The sequence below is a fragment of the Cetorhinus maximus genome, chromosome 9 (assembly GCF_964194155.1).
Source record: "Cetorhinus maximus chromosome 9, sCetMax3.hap1.1, whole genome shotgun sequence".
NCBI classification, from domain to species: domain Eukaryota; kingdom Metazoa; phylum Chordata; class Chondrichthyes; order Lamniformes; family Cetorhinidae; genus Cetorhinus; species Cetorhinus maximus.
Window position 1 is genome coordinate 89,325,364 of NC_135887.1, and position 24,088 is coordinate 89,349,451.

The 24,088-nt window shown below is 40.7% G+C and overlaps 1 protein-coding gene across 9 annotated transcripts in view; it reads left to right on the forward strand.

Moving 5' to 3' along the window:
- The window catches only part of dagla (diacylglycerol lipase, alpha), a 485,173-nt gene that overhangs the window by 259,073 nt on the left and 202,012 nt on the right, over positions 1–24,088 (forward strand). For all 9 annotated transcript variants that reach the window (XM_078549077.1, XM_078549076.1, XM_078549078.1 and 6 more), the window contains one exon: positions 6,469–6,604. In XM_078549077.1, coding sequence (XP_078405203.1) covers positions 6,510–6,604 — 95 coding nt within the window. In that variant the 5' untranslated portion in view covers positions 6,469–6,509. The remainder of the gene's footprint in view (positions 1–6,468; positions 6,605–24,088) is intronic.

Consider the following 24,088-nt stretch of genomic DNA (forward strand, 5'->3'; position numbering starts at 1 on the left):
CTTGCACTTGATTAAACCCCAAGCAGGAGGAAATCCCGTCCCTGAGTGCTGCCAGCTAATCAGAGGGGAGCAAAGGCCACTGCCAATACTACACTTGGTTCTGCAGGAAAGATTGGTGATGGTTCCCTAGATAGGGGTAATGTGGGTGGGATCAGGGTCGTGAGGAGGGGGTTCCTGGCAATGGGGGTGGATGTAGCGGAAGCAAGGGCAAGGAGGTGGCTTTCAGCCACTGCCCCATTCTTGATGCTAGATTTCTTGATCAGGCACACACTGCCTGTGAAAGCGCCAGCCCCTGGAAGGCTGCTGGCAGGGTTTGTTGTGCGATCAAGTCCACTGTTGAAAACGAGTGGCAGTGGGAAGAAGCCCTTAAGCATCACAATTTGCGTCGGGGCGGGAAGGCTGTCTTAGACCCTTCCCACTCTGAGCTTGATCAGGAGGAGAGTTGGGAAACTGGCAGCTCCCCACCTGAACCCTTCCAATCAAGCAGACCCGTCTCCTCTGAACTGGCCCCAATGGGGTTTAGTTGGGGGAACTTCAGTTCCACCTGATAGGAGGGAGTCAGAGGATGTGTGTTGGGATAAGTTTGATGAGTTAGGGTGGAATCAACTTGGAGCATTGACAATCTGAAGCCCAGGTTTGGAAGAGGGCAGGTGAGCTCCAGAAGCTGTATTGAAAGGTCGTCGTCGTCAGCTGTCCTTCAATTCGAGGATGACATACGCAGGGTCACAAGTTTCTGCCATGGGCCTTCATGTTACTGAACAGGCCGATTCTCCACCTGGATAATTTTGGACACATGGGGCAGAACATCCCACAAGGTGGTGGAATCTGAATGATTGGAAGCAAGCTCCTTCCAGTCATTAATGTCAATGCTGCCCGGCTTCAAAGAGAGCTTCAGAGTGTCTGAAAAATTTTCTTTGTCCTCCCCTAGAACAATGGCCATTTGAGAATTGAAAAAACAGGAACTGGTGGGGGAGATGCTTTTCAACCATCTGGACGCAGTGCCCAGTCCATCAAAGTTGATTTTGCAGGAGTTTTGCCTGAATGCTTGAGGATCTGGCTTCAAGAAGGACAGTAGTATTTGTTCAACAGTTCTCCCATTGAATCCTGAGATTGCACTGGAGATATTGGTGATGGAATTTCTCTAGCACTCTTACATGTCGCTGATACACAGTCTAGGTTCACCACAGCGCAGGAGTGTGTTGATGACAACTGCTCTGTACACGAGGACTTTTGTTGAATTATGGAGATCTTTGTTGTCAAACATTTACTGCTGTAGTTTCAGGAATGCAACAAATGTAACTGTCTTCTGTTATGATTGGGATGGGAGTAGTGTGTTTATCTAGCCCCACTGCTCCGCAGGTCGCACCATTAATTCAAAAGTTCAATTTACTCACCAAAATGGCCAACTATTTACTTTCACTACTGTTAGACCCAGAATAAAAGAGACTTTAACCAGGCTTCTTTCAATAAACTCAGAATGATTGATTTATTATAAAACAAAGCTTCTTTTTTTGTTAAACAGGTTGCAAGAGTTGGTTAACACACAATTGTACTCAGGAAGTATAGCTATCTATCCATTTAAAAAATATCCCAGCGCGTGCACACACGTACACAAACACGCGCACACACACAAACAAAGAACAAACAGGTCGGGTCTCTCTGCAGAGATGGGCTTTAGAGGATAGGTGTTATAAAAATAAAGGAAAATGTTTGCAGGGTCTCGCCGTTGATCTGGAACTCTCTCATGTGAAGACGGGCTGCTGCTCCTGGTAGATGTCTGGAGGTTCTCACCAATGGAGCTTCTCCATGTCAGAGAATATAACTGGTTCAATCCCTCTTCACAGCTCTCAGGCTTCCAAAAAACAGACAAGCTCTACTGAGCTGAGGATTCTTAGCTGGGTACTGCATTCAGGCAAACAAGCATTCAGACAAAACTGCTGCAAAATCAACTATGATGAATTAGACATGTGTCCAGATTGCCGAAAGCACCTTCCCCGCCAGGTCCAGTTTTCTCAGCTCTCAAATGGCTAGCATTCTGGGGAGGACAAAGAAAATACTGTAAAGACACTCCGAAGCTCTCCTTGAATCATGGCGCCATTAATGACTGGGAGGAGCTTGCTAGTAATTGTTCAAAATAGCGACAACTTGTCCATCAAACTGCATCATGTTTCGAGTCCTGATGCCTTAATGATGAGGCAGAACGGCAGCAGAGAATGACAAAAAAGGAAGCAAGCCCTGCATTCCGGATCTCACTAACTTGTGGGACATCCTACCCCATGTGCCCAAAGATCTGAGGGTTGCATATCAGCTTGTTCAGTCACATGAAGACCCATAGCAGAAACTCACAACCCTGGATAGATGCCATTCTCAAATCAAGGGACAGCTGCCGATGAGTCCCAGAAGAAGTAGCAGCAGTTAGGTAGCAATTGCAGCCTAGACTGGTAGGTATTTACAATCTGCCTGACAGTGGCAGTTCACCTCATCAAACATCAACTGCTCGCCGATGACAGAATTAAATACCGTCTAGGTGGAAAACTCTTTAACTGTAGTCATCTCCATGCTAAAACTAAACTAAACACCACAGATATACAGATATACATGGTCTACAGTTTGTGAATGACTGCAGTGTGGTTGCCCACTTTGTACCAGATCTGCAAGCCATTCTCAATCTCTTCAATTCTACATACAAGGAACTTGGCCTGTCCTTGAATGTTGCCAAAGCAAGGCTCATATATCAACCCACCCTGGCCAGCCAAATATTACACTCCCCATGTATATATGAAGGAGAAACTGTGGAATATATTGAACACTCCTCATACCTTGGCAGCCCCTCTCTCAAAAGGTCATCATTGATGAGGAATTCAACATCAGATCAGCTGCGCCAGCTCAGTCTTCTACAAATGAAAGCAGCGAGTGTTTGACAACAAAATAGTTTTGAGGTTAGCATATCAGAGATCCCGCTGCTAAATATATTTTCATATGAATGAAGAGCCCAGAACTGTGCAACATGGTGACAAAATGAAGTCAATAAACCTGAAGGACCAATAGGACAGTTATAAGTTTAGCATGTAACAGTAGTGGTGGGGAATGGGTTATAAAGTAGACAAAATTACCTTAAAACTTAAGGAAATAATAGCAGATTAGAGACATGGCAGCTGAGTTTTCCAGTGTTGTCCATTGGAGAAACTTAGTCTTGATATCCAGGAACCTGGAAACCAAATTTGAGAAAAGAACTGCTGATAAAAGCAAAGAGCAGCTATAGTTGAGAGATGGGAGTGGGCAGGTAACTTTGTACTTGCAATTACCTTGTAGGGAGGATTAGCATTAAATCACTATTAGAGTTAGGGAAATTTAAACAGTGGAAGAAATAAGATTAGGAGTGAAAAGGCAAAGAATGGTAATGGATGACTAAGGATCGAGTTGCACAGCAATAAAGCTCCTTAGCGAGCTGCCGGCCCAGATGCCTTCTCCCTTTGTTAAGCCATTGTTAACTCCATTTGATGCATTGAGACTGGTGATTGGAGGCTGTGACAATATGAATGGAGAATGATGCAAGTAACACACCATCTCTTTTGAGTGTCGAGTTTGAGAGAGTCTGTTCAGGCTATTGATAACCAGCTGTTGTAATTGTAGAACTTAGCAACAAAAATAGCTAGGTGAAAATGTGAGATTATGTTTAAAATTATAAAGTTGAATTTACTTCCTCTTGTGAAAATTCAGTTCCACAAAAAGAGTGCTAAGGGAGTCTAAATATATTGGCCCAGATTTTGTGGTCAGCGGCAAACTAACCACATTTACTCCTCATTTTGCTTACCCTTGCCCACAGATGTTCTGTGGGCTTTTATACTGCAATTTGTGGTTATCAGACAGCCAAAATGTCATGGTGCCCTCAAGAGGGTAACTTAGTGAACATTGCAACAGATTGAAGAGGCACACAAAGTCTAAACCAGAAGGTGCAAGTTAAATGTAATATTTAATTCAGTGGCCCAGATTTTGCAAGGATAGTAGTGATGTTATATGTGATTTTTGTTATGTGTAAGTCAGTCAGAAACTTTCAATGTATGCACATATGCAGTTAAACCGGGAAATCTGGAAATTGCTAATCGATTTGTCCTGCTTCTCCTCAAGTTTCGCTGTACATCACAGAGAGATTCAACATTCAAATAGGTGAAGGGCACAATGTTGCGTACGTAATCATTAATTACCCACTAAGTGTGCCAGAAAAAGTTAAGGTTTGTCTATTCAAGTGCAGGTGAAATTTTAACGATATGAAAAGTCATAATTATTACAAACAGCCTCTCAGGTACTGAAAACCTACATTTCAAATGTGGAGTTTTATTCCTTCATATTTTAATTATTGTTGGAGATTTTATAAAAAGATTTTTTAAGTTTTGCGTTTGCCTTTTGATTGCTTCCTCTCAATCCCATCTTTCTTTTCCTAACTTTATGTTGCTTTTTCTACATGATTTCACATTGAATTAAATATTCTGATACACTCTTCCAGGTTAGACTCTGCATGTCTCAGTAAGGATTCTTCGATCTGATTGGTTAAAGAGACAAACTGTTGCTTACCTTGTTCACACAGGACCCAGGTTCTCTATAGAAGCATCACACTGAAATGGGCTTCTAATTTTTAGTATGACTATTAATTTTCAGTGCCAGAGAGCTTGTTTGGCAACAATTAACACTTAACCAGGTCATTAAGATTTCAGTGACACGTGAATGGACAAACCTTGACATTTCATGGTGTATTTTAATGGATAAGTAATACAATTTCAAGCCCTTTGTGTATTTGAATGACACTTCCTTTGGTGACATAATGGTGTAGTGAAGCTTGTAGAGGAGTAGGGCAAATTGCATGAAACTTCTCAATTTTTACATTTAACTGCGCTTTTGTGGATGCTGCAAGTTACTGTCTGATTTACTCTGTAAGCACGGATAACCTCACTATTGCTCTTAACGCATAATCCAAACCAATGAAATCAATGACGAGACACTAGATTTAAGCTAGCAGCTGTAATGAATGTTGCTACTGGTGTTAGTTCCTGAGAACTATAGGCCCAGATCTCCTGGCTTCTGGATCATCGGAGACTGGACATACTCCTTAAGATGCACAACGGAACCCCTCAGAAGTCCCAACGCAATGGCTCTGTAGGAATTTCCTGGGAAGTTTGAACTTCCAATGGGTAATTTCCCTGCTCCCCAGGATCCTTTGAAAAAGTCTCCAACTCTGAGTTAGAGTCGGAGACTTCAGATGGTTCTGACTTACTTACCTGGATAGTTACCCAAAAAATGTTAGACTGAAAAATCCTAGTCTAGCTCCTGGGTAACTACGCAACCAATACCCTCAAACCCCAACTGACTCACCCTGACCAGGCCCCTTGACTCTCCAACTCCCCTCCCTTATCCCCCGACCTGATTAGACTGGCCCCCAAGACCGGACTCTGCCCCTTGACCCCCTGACTTCCCCTGCTGACCTGACCTGACTTCACCACCCCACATATTACCACTGTACCCAGCTGTCACCCTACCCCCTTAGCCACTTACCTCACTCACCCTACTCCCCCCCCAACCCCATTACCCACCTCCCTCACCCACCCTACCCCCTTACACACATATTCATTCACCTATTCACTCATACATTAATTCACTAACACACTGAGAAGCTTTGGGACATTTAAACTTTACTTACCAAAATACGGCAGTGCTGTAATAAGAGGCGTGGATTCTCTCTGCTGCTCTCTCCGAGGTTTCCTATGCTGAGTGAGGTCTGCAGGATCCCCTATTGGAAGATTGGCCAGAAAAATTGGACGAAGTTAAGTGGGTAGTTTTTTTGTCCGATCCAAGTTGGAAACAGGGGTCCCAATTCTGTTCAGAAGATTTGGTCCTAGTTTTCAATTTTGATTGACTGTAGTCGGAAAGTTTCATTTCAGTGACATTGTGATTGAAGACTGCAACAAGTAACCAACCATCCCTATTCACAATGTCAAGTTACAGGGAATAGGTTCAAGCTACTGATGACCATGACTGAATCTGCAGTTGTAGAGTTGAATGTGTACATAGTGAGCTATGTATGTGAACCAAATCACCTTTTCTCATACCTAAATTTATTTAAAATTCTCAATTTGTATTTTGAAACTACTTTCTGTGTGGTAGCATGATAATTACAGGATCAATAGTTTGAGATTTTTGAAATTGTGCATTATGTACCCCCCAATATGTATGTACATTTCAACTGGTAAAGTCATTGAATAAAACTGTAGGACCTATTTTTCCTACTATTGAGTAACATAGCGACAGAGGGTCTGCAGTAGCAGCATGTTAGGATAATTTGATAGCTGTGTAACCAAATTTTGATCTGTTGTGTACAGAAATATTTTGTAAATCACAGATCCTAAAAATCGTTCTTTTATGCAATTTCATTGAAAATTCAGTTATTTAATAAAACTTTTTTTTTTCTCTCCATAGGATTCAGGCATTAATGAACAAATTAGCTGGTGTTGGAGACCATGCCAGGAATTGTGATATTCAGGCGGCGCTGGTCAGTGGGAAGCGATGACTTGGTGCTGCCGGGAATCTTCCTCTTTCTTATTCATACTACCTGGTAAGGGTTGATTTTTCCAAATGGGATAAGGTGTTGTGCCCCTATTATATCTGACAATTTGTAGACTGGCAATGGAGGTGAAACCTGATAGTTAATTAGGACCTCGTGGAAATGAAAATCTTACAATTATCTGAACGTGTCTGAAAGGCAAAATAAATTTTAAAAATTAATATACATTTCCATCATTCTTATGGTTTGTAATAAAAAATTTAAAAAATCTCAAGAAAATTTCTCAGAAAGCCACTTGCCCTTCCTGTGAGATTATGGGTTCTGCTGCAGTAATACTGGAGATGCAAAATGCTGAACTCTACTCATTATCTTGATTGACAGTGTCAAATTAAGGGTTTTTGGCATGCTAAAGCTACCTAGGACTAATGGTTCTAAAACATGGCGCCTATTAACAAGGGATAAGTAAGATATCTTTGTTAAATGTGTTGATAATGAGGTGAATCATGTTCAATGAATTGAAATGCAGTGGCCTATTTTGTGGACAGAAGTAGCACTAATTTTGCACACAGTGATAAGCTGGTTGACCAGTTAATCAATTTTGGGTAATATTGATTGAGAAAAGGACATAGGCTAAGACATCAGATGAGCATCCTGCTCTTTTCCAATAGTACAGTGTTATCTTTAATAAGCAGTATGAGTAGATAGACAGGATAACTTTGGCTCAGTATTACTTTGGAATATTGTCATAAAATTGTGTGTCCAATTCCTGGAGTGTGGCTTGACTAACACCATCTGACTCGCAGGTGACAGTACTGCCAGGTGATTAAAGTTAACATTCAAAAGCCATGCACAGTATAAAAACAAAATGTTGGAAGTATTCAGCAAGTCTAGCAGCATCCATGGAGAGAGAAATAGAGTTAACAAGCTTGAGCAACAGCACATAATCTCCATCACAGACTTTCCCTTTTTGTCCTTTATCCATCTTTTAAACCCTGGAATCTCTGCTTCACCAACACCAATGCTAATACAACCTTCACTTTCCAAAACTGAACACGGTACTGTAGATGGGATCAGACCAAGGCTTTACATAATTGGAGCATAAAATCCTCCTTTTTCTATTCTAGCCCCTTTGAGATAATTGAATTAACCAAATGATTGTTTTTGTAATTGTACAGCAGCCTTTAGTGATTTTCATTCCCGGACACCCAAACCCCTTTGCTTCTCCACCTATCATCTCGCCATTAGGAAAATATCCTGGTTTATCTTTCTTGGATCTACGTTGAATAACCTCACACTTCCCCACATTGAACCTCATTTACCACAGTTTTGCCCACTCAGCTAATCTGCCTTTCTCACTTTGTAACTTCCTGCTTCCATCTGCACTACTTACTGTTTCTTCCATACTGAGTGTCACCTGCAAACTTGGTTATAAAACACACCATTTCTTCACCCAAGTCATTGATATATATGATAAAAAAGTTAAAATCTCAGTACAGAACCCTGGTGAAAACATCCCCCTAATCATGGTACATTCATTTCCTTTGTTCCTATTCTGTCTGTTGCCTCTCAGCCAGTTATTAACTTGTCATTGAGAGCTACTTCTTACGCGCTCTGTGATGCAGCACATAAGTTCACCAATGTGCTTGATTCCATTTTCCTTCTTGCATCTCTTTCAGCTAAGAAGACAAAGTGGTTTGGGATATGAACTTCTGTGGGACTTGTGGCAATCTCAATCTCTATTGACTGATTTGATGAAGTATTTTAAATTGTGACTTTCTAAAATATAATTTGCCTCAGCAAAGTTCAAGGATTCTGCTGGTACTGAGAAAATATGATTTGTTCAGCAGCAGGGAAGCTGAGTTGAAAAATATATCAAGGTTGCGATGAATTATGAAGCATAGAATTCACTGTCAAATGATATGTTGGTAGTGTTGTGAATTCAAAGTTTATAATATTGTTATGTTTTGGGACTGCCACTTTAATGTTAAGATAAAATGAAGGAATGAAAGTCATGTGACCTATTCTGAGTTCTACCCAACAACAAGCTTGGGTGGCTTGGTTGCTATGGGACACTGGGGCCCAGGTTGACTTGCTAGGAAGAAGATGTAAGATGTTTACTTCTGTCGAAAATGGTAACAGCAGTTGTGCTGACTGTGGCTAGACTGTTAGTCTCCAAGTCTCACAGGGAGGTGTTAGGAGTGTCAGGTTTTATTAACTGTTTGTTTAATTCCAAGGTAGGATCGAGTTGAGGGTCTAGAAGATAGCTAATTAGCATTTCTACCTGGATACAAGGCCCATGTGATTCGCTTTGCAATGGAAATGAGCTTTGGGAAGGGAAAAGTCCATAAAAATCCATTGTAGTATAAGGTTACAGAGTTTTTAAGCTATCTCTGAAACTCTCAGACACAAGTCAGCCTGCTGCCATCTAAGAGGCAGAGAATAAGAGATAGAGACAACGAGTCCTGCAGCTGAAGCAAAGAAAATGCTGACTCTATTGTCCTCCACACAAAACATGGGTAGGAACTCACACTCAGATTGAAGAGACCAAGTTTGTGAGGATTTAAAGGAGGCTGGAAGATTCGCCTAACTTGGGCTAGAGGGAAGATATCTTCCGGCTAAATCTCACAGCGAAAGTCTGCTCTGGAATTAGAAGTTACCAGGCTGGAAAAAAAAAGGCAGCAAGACCCTGGGAACTGAGAGTAAATTGGGGCTGGTTCCTGGAGAATAGACTGTTCACTTAAGGGGCAGTGTAAAATATAACGATTAAGGGTGATTTTAATTTTCGTTTGTGTTGAAAGCTAAATCTGGAATTCCTTGTCTGTAGTTTAGAATATAACTTAGAATAAACACTGAATAGTGTTTAGACAATGTTACTTTTAGCTTATGTACTACAGTAAAAGTCTTAAAACCTGAAATCTTGTTGTGTGATCCTTTTAGTTAGTTACTGGAAGTTCAGATATCATTTTAAAAGCTATTGGTCTCTACAGGGGTCATAATAGAAAGCCAGTTGTCAGGTTCATTTTTCAAGGGTTAGAAAAGTGTAGCTACGAGGAGAGATTGGATAGGTTGGGGTTATTTTCCTTAGAACAAAGACGGCTGAGAGGTGACTTGATTGAGGTGTACAAAATTATGAGGGGAATAGATAGAGTGGACAGGATAAAATTTTTTCCCTTGGTGGAGAAATCTAGAACCAGGGTACATAGATTCAATATAAGTGGCAGAATGTGTAGGGGGGACATGAGAAAGAACTTTTTTACGCAGAGGGTAGTGGGTGTCTGGAATTCACTGCTCAAGTTGGTGGTAGAGGCAGAGACTCTAAACTCTTTTTAAAAGTACCTGGATCCGCACCTTAAGTGCTGTAAGCTGCAGGGCTGGGTGCAGGAAGGTGGGATTAGAAAGGGCACCTGGGTGTCCTCGGGCTGGCATGGACAAGATGGGCCAAATGGCCTCCTTCTGTGCTGTAACTTTCCTATGGTTCTAATACAATATATATGTGAACCTTGCCATCCTTTTAGTCTTTTAAAAAAAAAATCAGATATATTCCTCCTTCGTTTTATAATGCCACAGTTGGCAATCCCAGATTCTGCAGCAGGGTTATATGTTAAATGAGCCCATGCTGCTGTCTCCAAAATGTACAGAGAGATGGATTATGCTGACATCTATGGAGGCAACATTAGTTCTAGTAGCAAGTATGAAGCACCCCCTTTTCAGCAGAGTTTTGTATGGTTATAAGTATCACCAATGAGGATTAGGTACTTAGACTTACCCCCATGAATCTGGTTGTTCTTACTAATACTTAGTGTTGTACTGCATTGATCCTTCTGTGGTCTCTCTCTCCCCTTCCCTCATTCTCTCATTTTCTCTCTCCACCACTGCCCCCCAATTTATCACTTGATTCAGTTCTTCAGTCCGCGCTTTGTTACTCAAATGACACTAACATTCCAGCTTCTATAGCGCACACAACAAAAGTTTCATTGAGCTCCAAACATTGAAAACATACAACAGAACTAAAACAATATAAGATTTCATGTGCAAGGTTTTGCATGTCACATAAGTCCTTTTTGTTTAGTGAACAGTTTAATATGACTAGAACTTTGTTTTTGGTACTGTCACTACAGCTTGCTCAGTGGCTAAGAATGGATATTACAGGCTGTGATAATGTCTGCTTTCAGGAAAAAATGCTATTTTTTTCTCCAGGGGCAGCCATAATGCCCCATAGGCTCCACCATACAAGTTAATGATTTGATTTTCTGATGGTGAGCCATACAGATCTTACCCAGGTCTCGGCAGTCAGAAATTGAAGAGATTAATTGTGATTTCATCTAACTATCTATGATTGTGCATGCTTAGTCATTGCTCCAGAATCCATCCTGCAATGTAATGGCAGAATAGCTTCCAGGAATCTCTCAACTTGAGGTCATTCTATAATGGGAAAAAAAGTAGCACCATTTATGTCCTCAGTAATGCCTGAAATGAAATGCCTCACAGCCAATATACTACAGTTGAAGGTAATTTTGTCAACTTCGTGTATCTTGGAGCTAGTACTGAACCAAGCTGATACTTGGAGATAATAGACTATTGGTAAGGAATTGTGTAGGAAAATAGCGCACCCATAATGTGAAAGGAGAAAGACATTGGAGAATTAATTTGACCCTTCACCAATCAGTCTTACAGGAGCCAGGAGAGGCCTATGAGCAAATCACCTGTTCATCCCTTATTTGGGAATGGCAAGTGAAACGAAAGGCCTCTGTAGATCAATAACTGCAGCACCATCTTTCCCAGTTTCTGCTGCATTGCATTTTCAATGCAGTAATTACAAGGACAAAAGCAGCAGCTCTGACATTGCCTTAGTAACAGAAACTGTTTACAAAAGCATAACTCAGCTTATAAGAAATTTATTAGTATGAATACTAATAAAGGAGGATGACTGTTTCCTGCTTCACATTTTTTCAGATTATTAAAAATATCTTGAAAATACATCAAGATTTATATGCATACAGCTTTTGATTTTGTTGACAAAATTTGAAGGGTTACAAGACCTGTTTAATGAATAGTGTCTGGTGTATCGCTTACGGTGTTCTCAGTACTGTTGTGGTCCACAGGTGCCAGCATAGGAATCCAACAATAATAACAACTTGCAGTTAAATGGTACCTATAATGTAATAAAATGTCCCACAGTGCTTCATAGGAACACTATAAAATAAACTTTGACACAGAGCCACATAAGGAGCTATTAGAATAGATAACCAAAAACTTGGCCCAAGAGATAGCTTTTAAGGAAAGCTATAGCTTGAAGGAGAAGGGAGTGGTAGAGAGCAGAGAGGTTTAGGGAAGAAATTCCAGAACCTGCCACCTAGGCAGCTGAAGGCAAAGCCACCAAGATCGAGTTATTAAAATCAGGAATGAGCACAAGGCCAAATTGGCGGAGTGCAGTCATCTCAGAGGATTTTAGGACTAGTGGAGATTACAGCGATAGAGAAGTATGAAGCCGTAGAGAGATTTGAAAACAAGGACAATGAATTTTAAAATTGAGGCAATGCCGGGCCAGGAGTCAATCTAAGTTGGTGAGCACAAGGATGATGAGAAAATGGGACTTGGTATCAATATGGGCAGCAGAGTTTTGTATGAACTCAAATTTATGTAGGGTGGAAAGAAGAGAGGCTAAACAGGAGAGTATTGGAACAGTCAAGTTTAGAGGAGGAAAAGCACAATCAAGAGCTTCAGCAACAGATGGGCTGGGGTGGAATTGAGGGATATTACGGAGCTGGAAGTGGGCAGCCTTGTTTTGTGAACTGGCATTCTGTCTTTAGCTAACTAACTTGTCTCCTAGATGATGATCAAATTCCATTGCTAGTATTACTGTTTCTTTTTCCTTTCCCCATGCACTTTCTCTCTTGCTCTCCTAAAGTAACAACTCTTCCTGGGCATAGTTCCACAAGGTCAGTTTGGCTTTGATAACTTGCCCAAATGCCCATCTTTTGTATGAAGTCTGATGGCATGACTGGCCAGCTGATCATAGTGGGCATTACAGCTGAACCAGGTCTTGCTTATCCCTGGAGTCCACACATACTAAGACTTCCAGCAGGCTAGAGATCAGAAGCATGAACGCTAACTTGTAATTCCATTTCAAGTCAAGGGTAACTGAAGTCAGTTGTACTCCTGCCTGAGATCAGCTAATTCAGAAAAGATAGTGAAATGGAACTTGGTTCCTTTTATGTTGTAAGATCTATATGGTGGACATAAGGTGCCTTTGTGAACTAATAATAAAATAGATCTAGGCTACATTTCAGGATTAAGTAATTGCAAAAGAATTGTAAATTTCACTGCATTTTGTTTGTTTTGATTTTTCCCCCTCACACCATTGAACTCAGTAATGTTTCCAAAACAATGGCTTCAATGTCATGTGCACAAAAGCAGTTTTTTAATTAAGCAGAAATAAAGCCTTATGTTCAGTCTGGTTGTAGATCCAAATCTAAAAATTCTCTAAGCAACATTATTACAGGAGCATTACCACAGCAATAACTGCAACATTTTGAGGTGAAAATCTATCATTAGGATAACCATGGAGAAAAAAACAGAGTTAACGTTTCAAGTCCATATGACCTCTTCAGAGCTAAAGAGAAGTAAAATGTAATTAAATTTATACTGTTTAAGGGGAGTGGAGTGGGTGAAGCTGGGTAGAAGGCCAGTGATAGGTGGAGGCGAAAGAGAGATTGCCAGAGATGTCATGCACAAAAGGACAAAGGGGTGTTAATGATAGTGATACGGGCTAAAGGAGGTGCTGATGGTGGCATTAAGGTCCGAGAGCAGAATGTGATAATGGCAGGACAAGGGTAAGCATTCTGGAAAGAACAACATGAACAAGTGACGGGTGGCCTTAGTGGGGGTAGGTGGGGGGAGGGGACAGTGGTGGAAAAAAGATTGGAAATAGGATAAAACAATTAATTTAAATAAAAATAGAAATAAAATAAGTGGGAAAAAAATTTAAAAATGAAAAAATAAAAATTAAGAAATGAGAATGAGTATTGAAAAAAGGGGATATAAAGGGGGTGAGGATGGAAGAGAGAATTCATTGTCTGAAGTTGTTGAACTCAATGTCAAGTCTAGAAGGCTGTAAAGTGCCTAATCGGAAGATGAGATGCTGTTCCTCCAGTTTGCGTTGGGCTTCACTGGAATATTGCAGCAGGCCAAGGACGGGCATGAGAGCAGGATGGGGTGTTGAAATGGCAAGCGACAGGAAGGTCTGGGTCATGCTTACGGACAGACCGAAGGTGTTCTGCAAAGCAGTCACCCAGTCTGCGTTTGGACTCTCCAATGAAGAGGAGACCGCATTGGGAGCAGCGAATGCAGCAGACCAAATTAAAGGAGGTGCAAGTGAAGCGCTGCTTCAAGTGTTGCACCTTCTGCAGTTGCATGGGAAGGTGCCGTGGGAGGGAGATGAGGTGTTGGGGGTGATGGAGGAGTGGACCAGGGAATCCGGGAGGGAACGGCCCCTATGGAATGTCAACAGGGGGGGTTGAAGGGAAGATGTGTTTGGTGGTGGCTTCATGTTGGAGTTGGGGGAAATGGCGGAGGATGATCCTTTGAATGTGGAGGCTGGTGGTGTGAAAAGTGAGTACAAGGGGGACCCTATCATGGTTCTGGAAGGGAGAGGAAGGTGTGAGGGCAGAGGTGCGGGAGATGGGTCGGACATGGTTGAGGGCCCTGTCAACCATAGTGGGTGGAAACCTCGGTTAAGGAAGAAGGAAGACATGTTAGAAGCGCCGTTTTGGAAAGTGGCATCATTGGAATGCGACAGAGGCGAAGGAACTGAGAGAATGGGATGGAGTCTTATTAGGAGTCATTTTTTAATTTTTAATTTTTTATCCACTTATTTTTATTTCTATTTTTATTTAAATTCATTTTTAGTCAATGTTTTATCCTGTATCCTATCCTATTCAGTAAAATCATGGCTGATCTGATTGTGGCCTCAACTCCACATTCTGCCTAACCTCAATAAACCTGGACATTGTGGTCACCAGCTTATCTAGAAATTGCCATGAAAATATGGAAGTACCTCACCTCCAATTATACACTACCATAACACATCATTGGAATGTTGAATCACTTTGCATTATTAATTTTGTTTTTGAGAGCAGTGATGTTATGTAGACAAACTTGGTAGCAATCCTTGACAACAACATCCCAGAAACAGCAATAGAATGGTGAACACTTTTTTTGGTGGTACGGATTGAGGGACGAATGTTGGTGAAGACACTGGAAAAACTCTCTCCTCCTCTTTGAAAAGCACTTTTGAATCTTCAGCATTGTTATGACTGATGCAGTTGGTAAAGCGGAGTTATTTAAAAATCCCAGAGGGAAACTTAAAATTGTAGATTGTTTAAAGTGTTATGTTTGAGATGCAATTCTAAATTCAGGAATCAGACACCAGTTCTCGAGGCTGTACATTAAACTAAATGAAACATTTTATTAATTTACACAGGTTAAAATATATATTCACATGGCTTCAAATTACTACTATTGTAACTTTTAACAAATTCCCAAACTAATCTCCATTAAGACAATAACAACCCATAGACTTAGCCAAACACCAGGCAAAGCATTTTCACCTTATGAATTCAAAATGAGGTTCTTTTCACTTTGGTTCCTGTGGAGACAGCTGGAGGCTTACAGCTGTCTTTTGGTCTCACATTATCCCTGCTCTGTGTACCCGAAAACTGCTGAAGTTATACCTACCACCCCCATTGAATATAAATTCTCACTGTATCACCAACCTCTGAACAAAACCTCTCTAACAATAAAACCCCTTTTGTAGTACCAATGTTATTAGTAATATAAACATATTGCTTGGTATCTGCTAGATAGGCGTCAGTGTTCATTCCACTTCTTGAATGCTGTATTCAAAAAATGCAAATGCACTCTACCTCTCTGTTTACATCTCAAAACTAGTACATATCGAAGCACCCAGACTAGCTGGCTTTAATCCAATTAAGACACACCCACAGACTAAACCTCTATTTTAAAAGAAAAATATTTTCCAAAATATTATATGCATTAATAGCTTCATGACAAGCATCCACTTCAACAGGTAGACCAAGCTCTTCAAAACTGCTCTAGGTTTGTCCCATCAGAGTTACATGAAGCAGCAATAGAGCACTACACTTGATTGCAGTGGCCCTGGTTTAGTGAAGATAATAGTAACCAGGGTTCTTGCAGCAGTTGACAGATAGCAAGCTGTCCCACTATCCTGCATGTGGTAGAGTCTGCATATTGTGCAATGGACTTATCAACCATCTCAGAACCCATCAAACTGGAGTGAAAACAAGCCATTCTCAAACCCAAGGGACTGCCCGAGAGAGAGAGACTGGATGTATGCACCGGCAAATGTGAGTGGGAGAGAACAGGATTAGACTTACATTTCGTGTGTTCTGCAGTTGCATAACCTACTTCTGCTCATTGTCAAGGCTCACAAATGATAATCATTTGTTTAAGATACTGTAGGGTAACGACCAACCCTGGAACTATATTCCAGTGAGGGAATGAAATCTACTGGAGAGGAGGTAAAGGAGAAAAAGTGGATTAGTAAAAATGAAATGCACTGGTCTTCCATGCAAGAGGAGGAATCAACTAGAACTTCTATCTGGCATCACTCACTGCCTTGGCTCACAAAGGAGCCATTTGTTGAGGTACCATAGAATTGCTGACATCTGTGGATCAGTACGCCACTGTGAATTATTACCTTTAGGAATGATAGGGAGAAAAAGCATTAAAAAACTTCTATCCCTATTTTAATAAAGAAGCTGTGTAAGCTTATTGATTTCATTTAGATTATTTCTTTGATGCTAATTCAACATCTCTAAAATAAATGCAGTTAACCAGCATGATGAGTTTTAGCTAAGTACGCGAATGCTAAGTTAGAGCACATCTTACATTATTTAGTAGAAGCCAATTCTTATCCATGAAAACACTGGAATAAGCCTGATAAAGTGTACTTAATTTACAGCCATCCCAGGGCGCAAGCATGGGAGTGTATGAAACCCAGCAGGAAAAAGGATTAACTACCAAGCAGTTTGGAAGCATTGGATGCCCAAATCACACAATATACTTTACCCTGTCTTTTAGATAGGTGGGAGAATGCCACTGCAAAATGAATTATAGAGGTCTAACTAAGGAAATAGTGTAACTGATCATATTGCCGAACACTTTAGAAGATAATGTCACATTTATTCTTGGTGGACAATGCATATTTTAAGAAAGGGATAATTCACCAAGGCTCCTTAGACAGCACCTTCCAAACCCACGACCACAACCATCTAGAAGGACAAGGGCAGCAGATAGATGGAAACACCTCCACCTGGAAGTTCCACTCCAAGTCACTCACCATCCTGACTGGGAAATATATTGCCGTTCCTTCATTGTCACTGGGTCAAAATCCTGGAACTGCCTTCCTAACAGCACTGTGGGTGTACCTACACCACATGTGCTGCAGCAGCTCAAGAAGGCAGCTCACCACCTTCTCAAGGGCAACTAGGGATGGGCAATAAATGCTGGCCCAGCCAATAAAGCCTACATCCCGTGAATGAATGAAAACAAATATATGGACATATTCAATTTGTGGGTGCATTCAAATGCATCCCGTAGTACATATTCTTATGACCACAGCTGATGTTAATTGCTGCCCAGACCAAATCCCAGAAGGAAACGGCTTACTGACCATACCGTTTTTTTGTATTCTGAAAGCGAGATGGGGACGTACTGATCTCAGCAGCCAGAAGTCCAGTAACACTTCTGGGATTTAAAAAATGAAAAGTAAAAGTTTTATTTACAAGAATAAAAGAAAAGTGAAGCACACAGGATTACCGTTACACAGTTAAACTTAATCTTACAAAACATTCCCCCAAAAAGACTGTCTATTTGGTCAGACCCACAGTAAACACTTTCCAGTCAACATTCCCTTATAGACGTTTAACTATAAAAATCCAGTAACATTACCCAAGGCAAATTGCTGTAGCTTTAATAAAGGCTTACCACATGACCTGTAACTCTCTTCCACTCTGCTGTGGAAACCCAAACTTCAAAATAAAACTGTTTTTTGCAGTCCAAGACTTTTCTAGCTTGACTGGATGGCTGATTTAAATTTGCATTTTCTCCCAGCCCAGAGCCACAGCTCCCAACTCAGCTCTAACTCAAAAACTCACACCTCAGCTCACAGCTACAGTATCTCTAAAATACCTTTTTTCCTCTTTCATCTCAGGTTCCATTGTTCTCACGCCTCTTTGAAACTCAAATCCTTCCAAATATAAGGAATTAGTTTAATGAGCCCATGTTGATCTCCCTGTAAGGCAAATATACCCTTCCTTAGGTAAGGATATCAAAGTTGTAAACAGTATTCCAGGTGTGGCCTCACCAAAGTTCTGTATAATTGCAGTAAGACTTCTTTATTGTTGTACAACAGTCCCCTTGTTTTTTTTATTCATTCATGGGATGAGGGCGTTGCTGGCGAGGCAAACGTTTATTGCCCATCCCTAATTGCCCTTGAGAAGGCAGTGGTGAGCTGCCTTCTTGAACCGCTGCAGTCCAAGTGGTGTAGGTACACCCACAGTGTTGTTAGGGAGGGAATTCCAGGATTTTGACCCAGTGACAGTGAAGGAATGGCAATATATTTACAAATCAGGATGGTGATGTTCCCATGCATCTGCTGCCCTTGTCCTTCTAGGTGGTAGCAGTTGTGGGTTGGATGGTGCTGTATAAGGAGGCTTGTTGAGTTCCTGCAGTGCATCTTATAAATGGTACACACTGCTGACACTGTGTGTCAGTGATGGAGGGAGTGAATGTTTGTGGATGGGGTGCCAATCAAGCAGGCTGCTTTTCCCTGGTTGGTGTTGAGCTTCATGAGTGTTGGAGCTGCACTCATCCAGTCAAGTGGAGAGTATTCCATCTCTTTCCTGACTTGTGTCTTGTAGATGATGGACAGGCTTTGGTGGGCAGTCAGGAGATGAGTTACTCACCACAGGATTCCTAGCCCTGGACCTACTCTTGTATCCACAGTATTTATTTGGCTAGCCCAGCTCAGTTTCTGGTCAATGGTAACCCCCAGGATGTTGATAGTGGGGAATTCAGCGATGGGAATGCCATTGAATGTCAAGGGGCAATGGTTAGATCCTCTCTTGTTAGAAATGATCATTGCCTGGCACTTGTGTGGCACGTAAGTTACTTGCCACTTGTCAGCCCCAGCCTGGATATTATCCAAATCGTCTTGCATTTGGACATGGACTACTTCAGTATCTGAAGAGTCGCGAATGGTGCTGAACATTGTGCAATCATCAGCGAACACCCCCACTTCTGACCTTATGATGGAAGGAAGGTCATTGATGAAGCAGCTGAAGATGGTTAGGCCAAGGAAACTACCCTGAGGAACTCCTGCAGTGATGTGCTGGAACTGAGATGATTGACTTCCAACAACCACAACCATCTTCCTTTGTGCTAGGTATGACTCCAACCAGCGGAGAGTTTTCCCCCTGATTCCCATTGACTCCAGTTTTGCTAGGGCTCCTTAACACCACACTATGTCAAATGCTGCCTTGATGTCAAGGGCAGTCACTATCTTCTCACCTCATTTGTCCATGTTTGAACGATGGCTGAAATGAGGTCAGGAGCTGAGTGATCGTGGCGGAACCCAAACTGTTTGTAATAATACTTCTGCTTTCTCTCAAATGAAGTTTTTAAAACATGTGTGTTTATTTTCTTCAAAGCTAATTGCAAACATTTAATTGATAAGGGAATTACTTTGTGTGAAGCCATAAACTTTTTTTTGAGTATTCTGGCAATACATTTGAAGGAATTGCCAGGGCTTGAACATAAAATGTGTAGTGTAGTTATAGTGATTATTAGCTTAACTTCTGGAATTGGACTGAGATTCCTATATTTAGAATTGTACTACAGTGTGCAGTTGTGCTGTGTCAAGCTAATTTGTGTCTGGTTATATCCTCTAATTTAAGTTTTTTCAATTTTTTTAAGGGAATGTACCATTTTGTAACCAAGGAGAGAATCTACACTCTCCATATTATATAACTATGGAAAAAGAAATGAGGATTGGAACTAATAATCCATGTGTTTAATAGATTCCAAACATCAGACTGAATGCTACAGGTTCAGTCCATCTGAGAACGCAAAATTCCTTCATTTCTGTCCCTGCAAAACCAGGTTTTTGTCCTCTTTGCTGGTGACTGCTTTGACTGCTTTTATCTTTACTTAAACTGCTTCAGGAAATAACTCATTGGAATGATATACAGAATCACAAACACAAAATGCTGAAAAAGATACCAAGTAGAGTGTTAAAAGTCAAAATTCTGGGCACAGGGGCCTTGGAGAACAAATTTCATTCCTGGAGCCCATCTCTCTTCAGATTTTTTTTGGATTTCTTGCCCATCCCCAATTGCCCTTGTTCAGAGGGCATTTGCTCTGGGTCTGGAGTCACATGTAGGCCAGACTGGGTAAGGACGGCAGATTTCCTCCCCTAAAGGACATTAGTGAACCAGATGGGTTTTTACGACAATGGTTTCATGGTCATTATCAGACTTTTAATTCCATATTTTTTTACCCAATTCAAATTTCACAATCTGCTATGCTGGGATTCGAACCCAGGTCCCAGAACATTACCCTGGGTCTCTGGAATACTAGTCCAGTGACAATGCCACTGCCTCCCCTTCCTTATATAAACAATTAAATGTGCCTGTAGCTCAGGTTATGACAAGCTGATGTCCCAATAGTTTTCATGCTAGCCCCTTGTTTACGCATGTGAGTAGGTTTGTCAGAACAGTTTTTGAGCTATAAGCTTTTTGGGGCTATTGATCAAGGTTTGCTCATTGTCCAGGCTGACATGCATGCTAGAAATCGAGCAAAGTCTTCATATATAAATTTTAAGTACTTATCATCATTTCAGATGGCCTACGACAGACATCCAAACAATTTCATTGCCAGTTTGCTATGTGTAGTCTAATCTGAATATGATGCTTGTAGATGAGCATTTCTAGTTGTGCTTGGATTACAAAATTACTTCTAGCTAGCCAATTTATGGAAACTGTATTTTAAAACAATTGAGACTATCAGTATGGCAAGTTGGCATCTTTGGTATTTTGTAAAGTATGGGAAAAAACATATGTTTATTTAAGTCTGTATATTTGAATTAAAAACCCTGGAATTGGTTAATCATTAGCACGTAGCAACACTCTGTGTGTGTTCCACATTCTGTTGATATTAACATCAAAATATTTCCAGCTGAATCATACCAACATTATTTTCTTGCCACTCTTATTCACCCACAATAGCTTTTATATTGCTAGATTTCCACAGAATGTTGTCAGCAGCACATTTTCGAAAATCAAAGAAGAAAGTTATTAATATCTCCTTGCAAAAACCATGCAAAAGATGATGAAAGGAAAAAGTAAAAAGAGTGGCTACATGACACAACATTGAGGCAATGCCCCTAATTGCAGTAATAATGTGCCAAGAACTAGTTGAACATGGACCAATTTTAAAGGAGATCGGAATATGTAAAGCTAAGCCATTCTGTTCCATTTCAATAAATCTATTGTGTGATTCCAAGAGATGGTGTAGCACAGTGAATTGTGCTTCATGGTATTGCTTTCTATCCCAATAAAACACTTAATCCACTAAACTAACAGTTGCATTGCTGGCTAAGAAGTGTGATTATGAAGAAGCAACCCTTTCTTTACATTTGGTCCCTCAGGTGTCCCGTCCAAGAATGTTTTTAGTAGCGGCATTATTTAATTCTTTTTGATTAATGGAATGGAGTGTGCTATTCTTCAATAGGGTTAAAATGTACTTGTTAGTCAAGCTCTGAAGACTAAATACCTGGCAGATTGGATGTTAGCAAATGTAACACCTCTATCCAAGAAAGGAGGGAAAGAGAAAACAGGGAACTACTGGCCAGTCAGCTTGACATCAGTGATTAGGAAAGTGTTGGAATCTATTATTAAGGAAGTCTGAACAATGCATGTAGAAAGTATATTATCATTAGAACAAGTCAACGTGGTTTTCTGAAAGGGAAATATTGTTTGTCATGAAGCTATTAATGTGTATAATATTATTGGAAAATATTTTTCTTTTCAAAATAGAGGTTTAGTCTGTAGGTGTGTCTTAATTAGATTAAAGCCAGCTAGTCTGGGTGCTTTGACATGTACTAGTTTTGATATGTAAGAGAGATAACGTGCATTTGCATTTTTTGAATAGAGCATCCAAGAAGTAGGGTGAAAACTTGATGCTTTTCTAGCAGCTACCAAGCAATATCTTTATATTACTAATTAAATTGGTACTATGAAAGGGGTTTCATTGTGAAAAGGTGAAGCTCAAAGAGGCTGGTGAGACAATGAGAATTTTGAACAGTCAGTGGTGGTAGGTATAACCTCAGTAGTTTTCCGGTGTGCAGAGAGGCAATGTGAGATCAAAAGGCAGCTGTAAGCCTCCAACTGGCTGCACAGTGAAAAGAACCTCATTTTGAATTCGTATGGTGAAAATGCTTTGCCTGGTGTCTGGTTAAGTCTATGGGTTGCTGTTGCCATAATGGAGATTATTTTGGGAATTTGTTAAAAGTTATGATAGTAGTAATTTGTAGCCATGTGTACATATATTTAAATTTAATAAAATGTTTCATTTAGTTTAATGTAATACCTCGAGAACTGGTGGTATGATTCCTGAATTTAGAGTCGCATCTCAAACATAACACTTAAAATTATAGGTTATGACAGTTGTTTAATGTTTCTGGGATTTTTAAATAACTCCGCTTTACCAACTGCATCAGTCATAACAATTGGGGGCTGTGCCGGGATAAATTATATTTCTAATTCCTTGATTGGTAAGGAATTGGTGAATCTTAAGATTATGAGTATGAGAGGCTCTTTGAATTCAGGAGTCAGTGAGGTATTTTAGAAGTGGTGAGACTGCAAGGTGGCTTTGGCAATTGCTAAGACTTGTCTGGGAGCAGAAGAGATAACTCTGATTGGGTTGGAGTGAATAACCAAAAGTAAGTTGACAGAGTTGGCAGATAAGTTAAAATTGGGGTTACCTGCGGGGGCTAGGAAATCAAATATAGTTAAATGTATAGCACAGCATCTATAGTTGGAAGTGAGACCTGACACTAGTGAGTCACGGCGGGAGGTAGTGAGACGTCAGTTACAAGTGAAAACGCTAGAATTTGAACAAACAAAGGAACTGAAAAAGCTTGAATTTGAACAAGCAAGGGAATTATAAATTGTGAAGGTAGAGAAGGAGGAAAGAAAGAGAGGAAGAGAATTGCAACTGAAAATATTGACAGTTAGAAAAGAGATGTCAGTAGGTGAAGAAGGATTTATCTCTAGAGTAGAACCCAGTGGGGATATGTTTAAATTTGTACAAGCTCTTCCATAGTTTGAGGAAAGAGATATTGAAGCATTCTTTATTTCATTTGAGAAGCTGGCTAAACAGATGAAATGGCCACAGGAAAACTGGACGTTATTATTATAGTCTAAGTTGTTAGGTAGGGCACATGAGGTATATGTTTCGCTTTCAGAAGAAATGTCAGTGAATTATGAGGCAGTGAAAAAAGCTACTTTGAGTGCATATAAGTTGATTCCTGAAGCATACCGGCAGAGATTTAGGAATATAAGAAAAAAGCCTGGGCAAACTTATATTGAGTTTGAAAGAGTAAAACAAAGTAATTTTGACCGGTGGATACGAGCGTTAAAAATAGAAACAACCTATGCAGCTGTTAGGGAAGTAATTCTTTTGGAAGAATTTAAAGATTCAATCCCTTCGGCGGTGAGAACTCATGTGGAGGAACAGAGGATTGATTCTGTAAGACAAGCAGCAGAGATAGCTGATTGTTATGAGTTAGTTCATAGAGCTAAACCTTTTTTCTGCCATGCTTTCAAATTGGAAAAGGATAAAAAGTGGGAAAGTGAAAGGAAAGCAGGTAGTCAGGGAAGACAAGGAGTAGCTGGAACAAAGAACAAAGAAAAGTACAGCACAGGAACAGGCCCTTCAGCCCTCCAAGCCTGCGCCGATCATATTGCCCATTAGCTAAAACATTTTGCACTTCCGGGGTCCATAACCCTCTATTCCCATCCTATTCATGTATTGGTCAAGCTGCCTCTTAAACACCACTATCGTACCTGCTTCCACCACCTCCTCTGGCAGCGAATTCCAGACACTTACTACCCTCTGCATAAAAAACTTGCCCCGCACATCACCTTTATAGTTTTCTCCTCTCACCTTAAATCTATGTCCCCTTGTAATTGACTCTTCCACCCTGGGAAAAAGCTTCTGACTATCTACTCTGTCCGTGCCACTCAATTTTGTAAACTTCTATCAAGTCGCCCCTCAATCTCCGTTGCTTTAGTGAGAACAATCCGAGTTTCTCCAACCTCTCCTCATAGTTAGTAACCTCCAGACCAGGCAGCATCCTGGTAAACCTCCTCTGCACCCTCTCCAACGCCTCCATATCCTTCTGGTAAAGTGGTGACCAGAATTGCAGGCAAT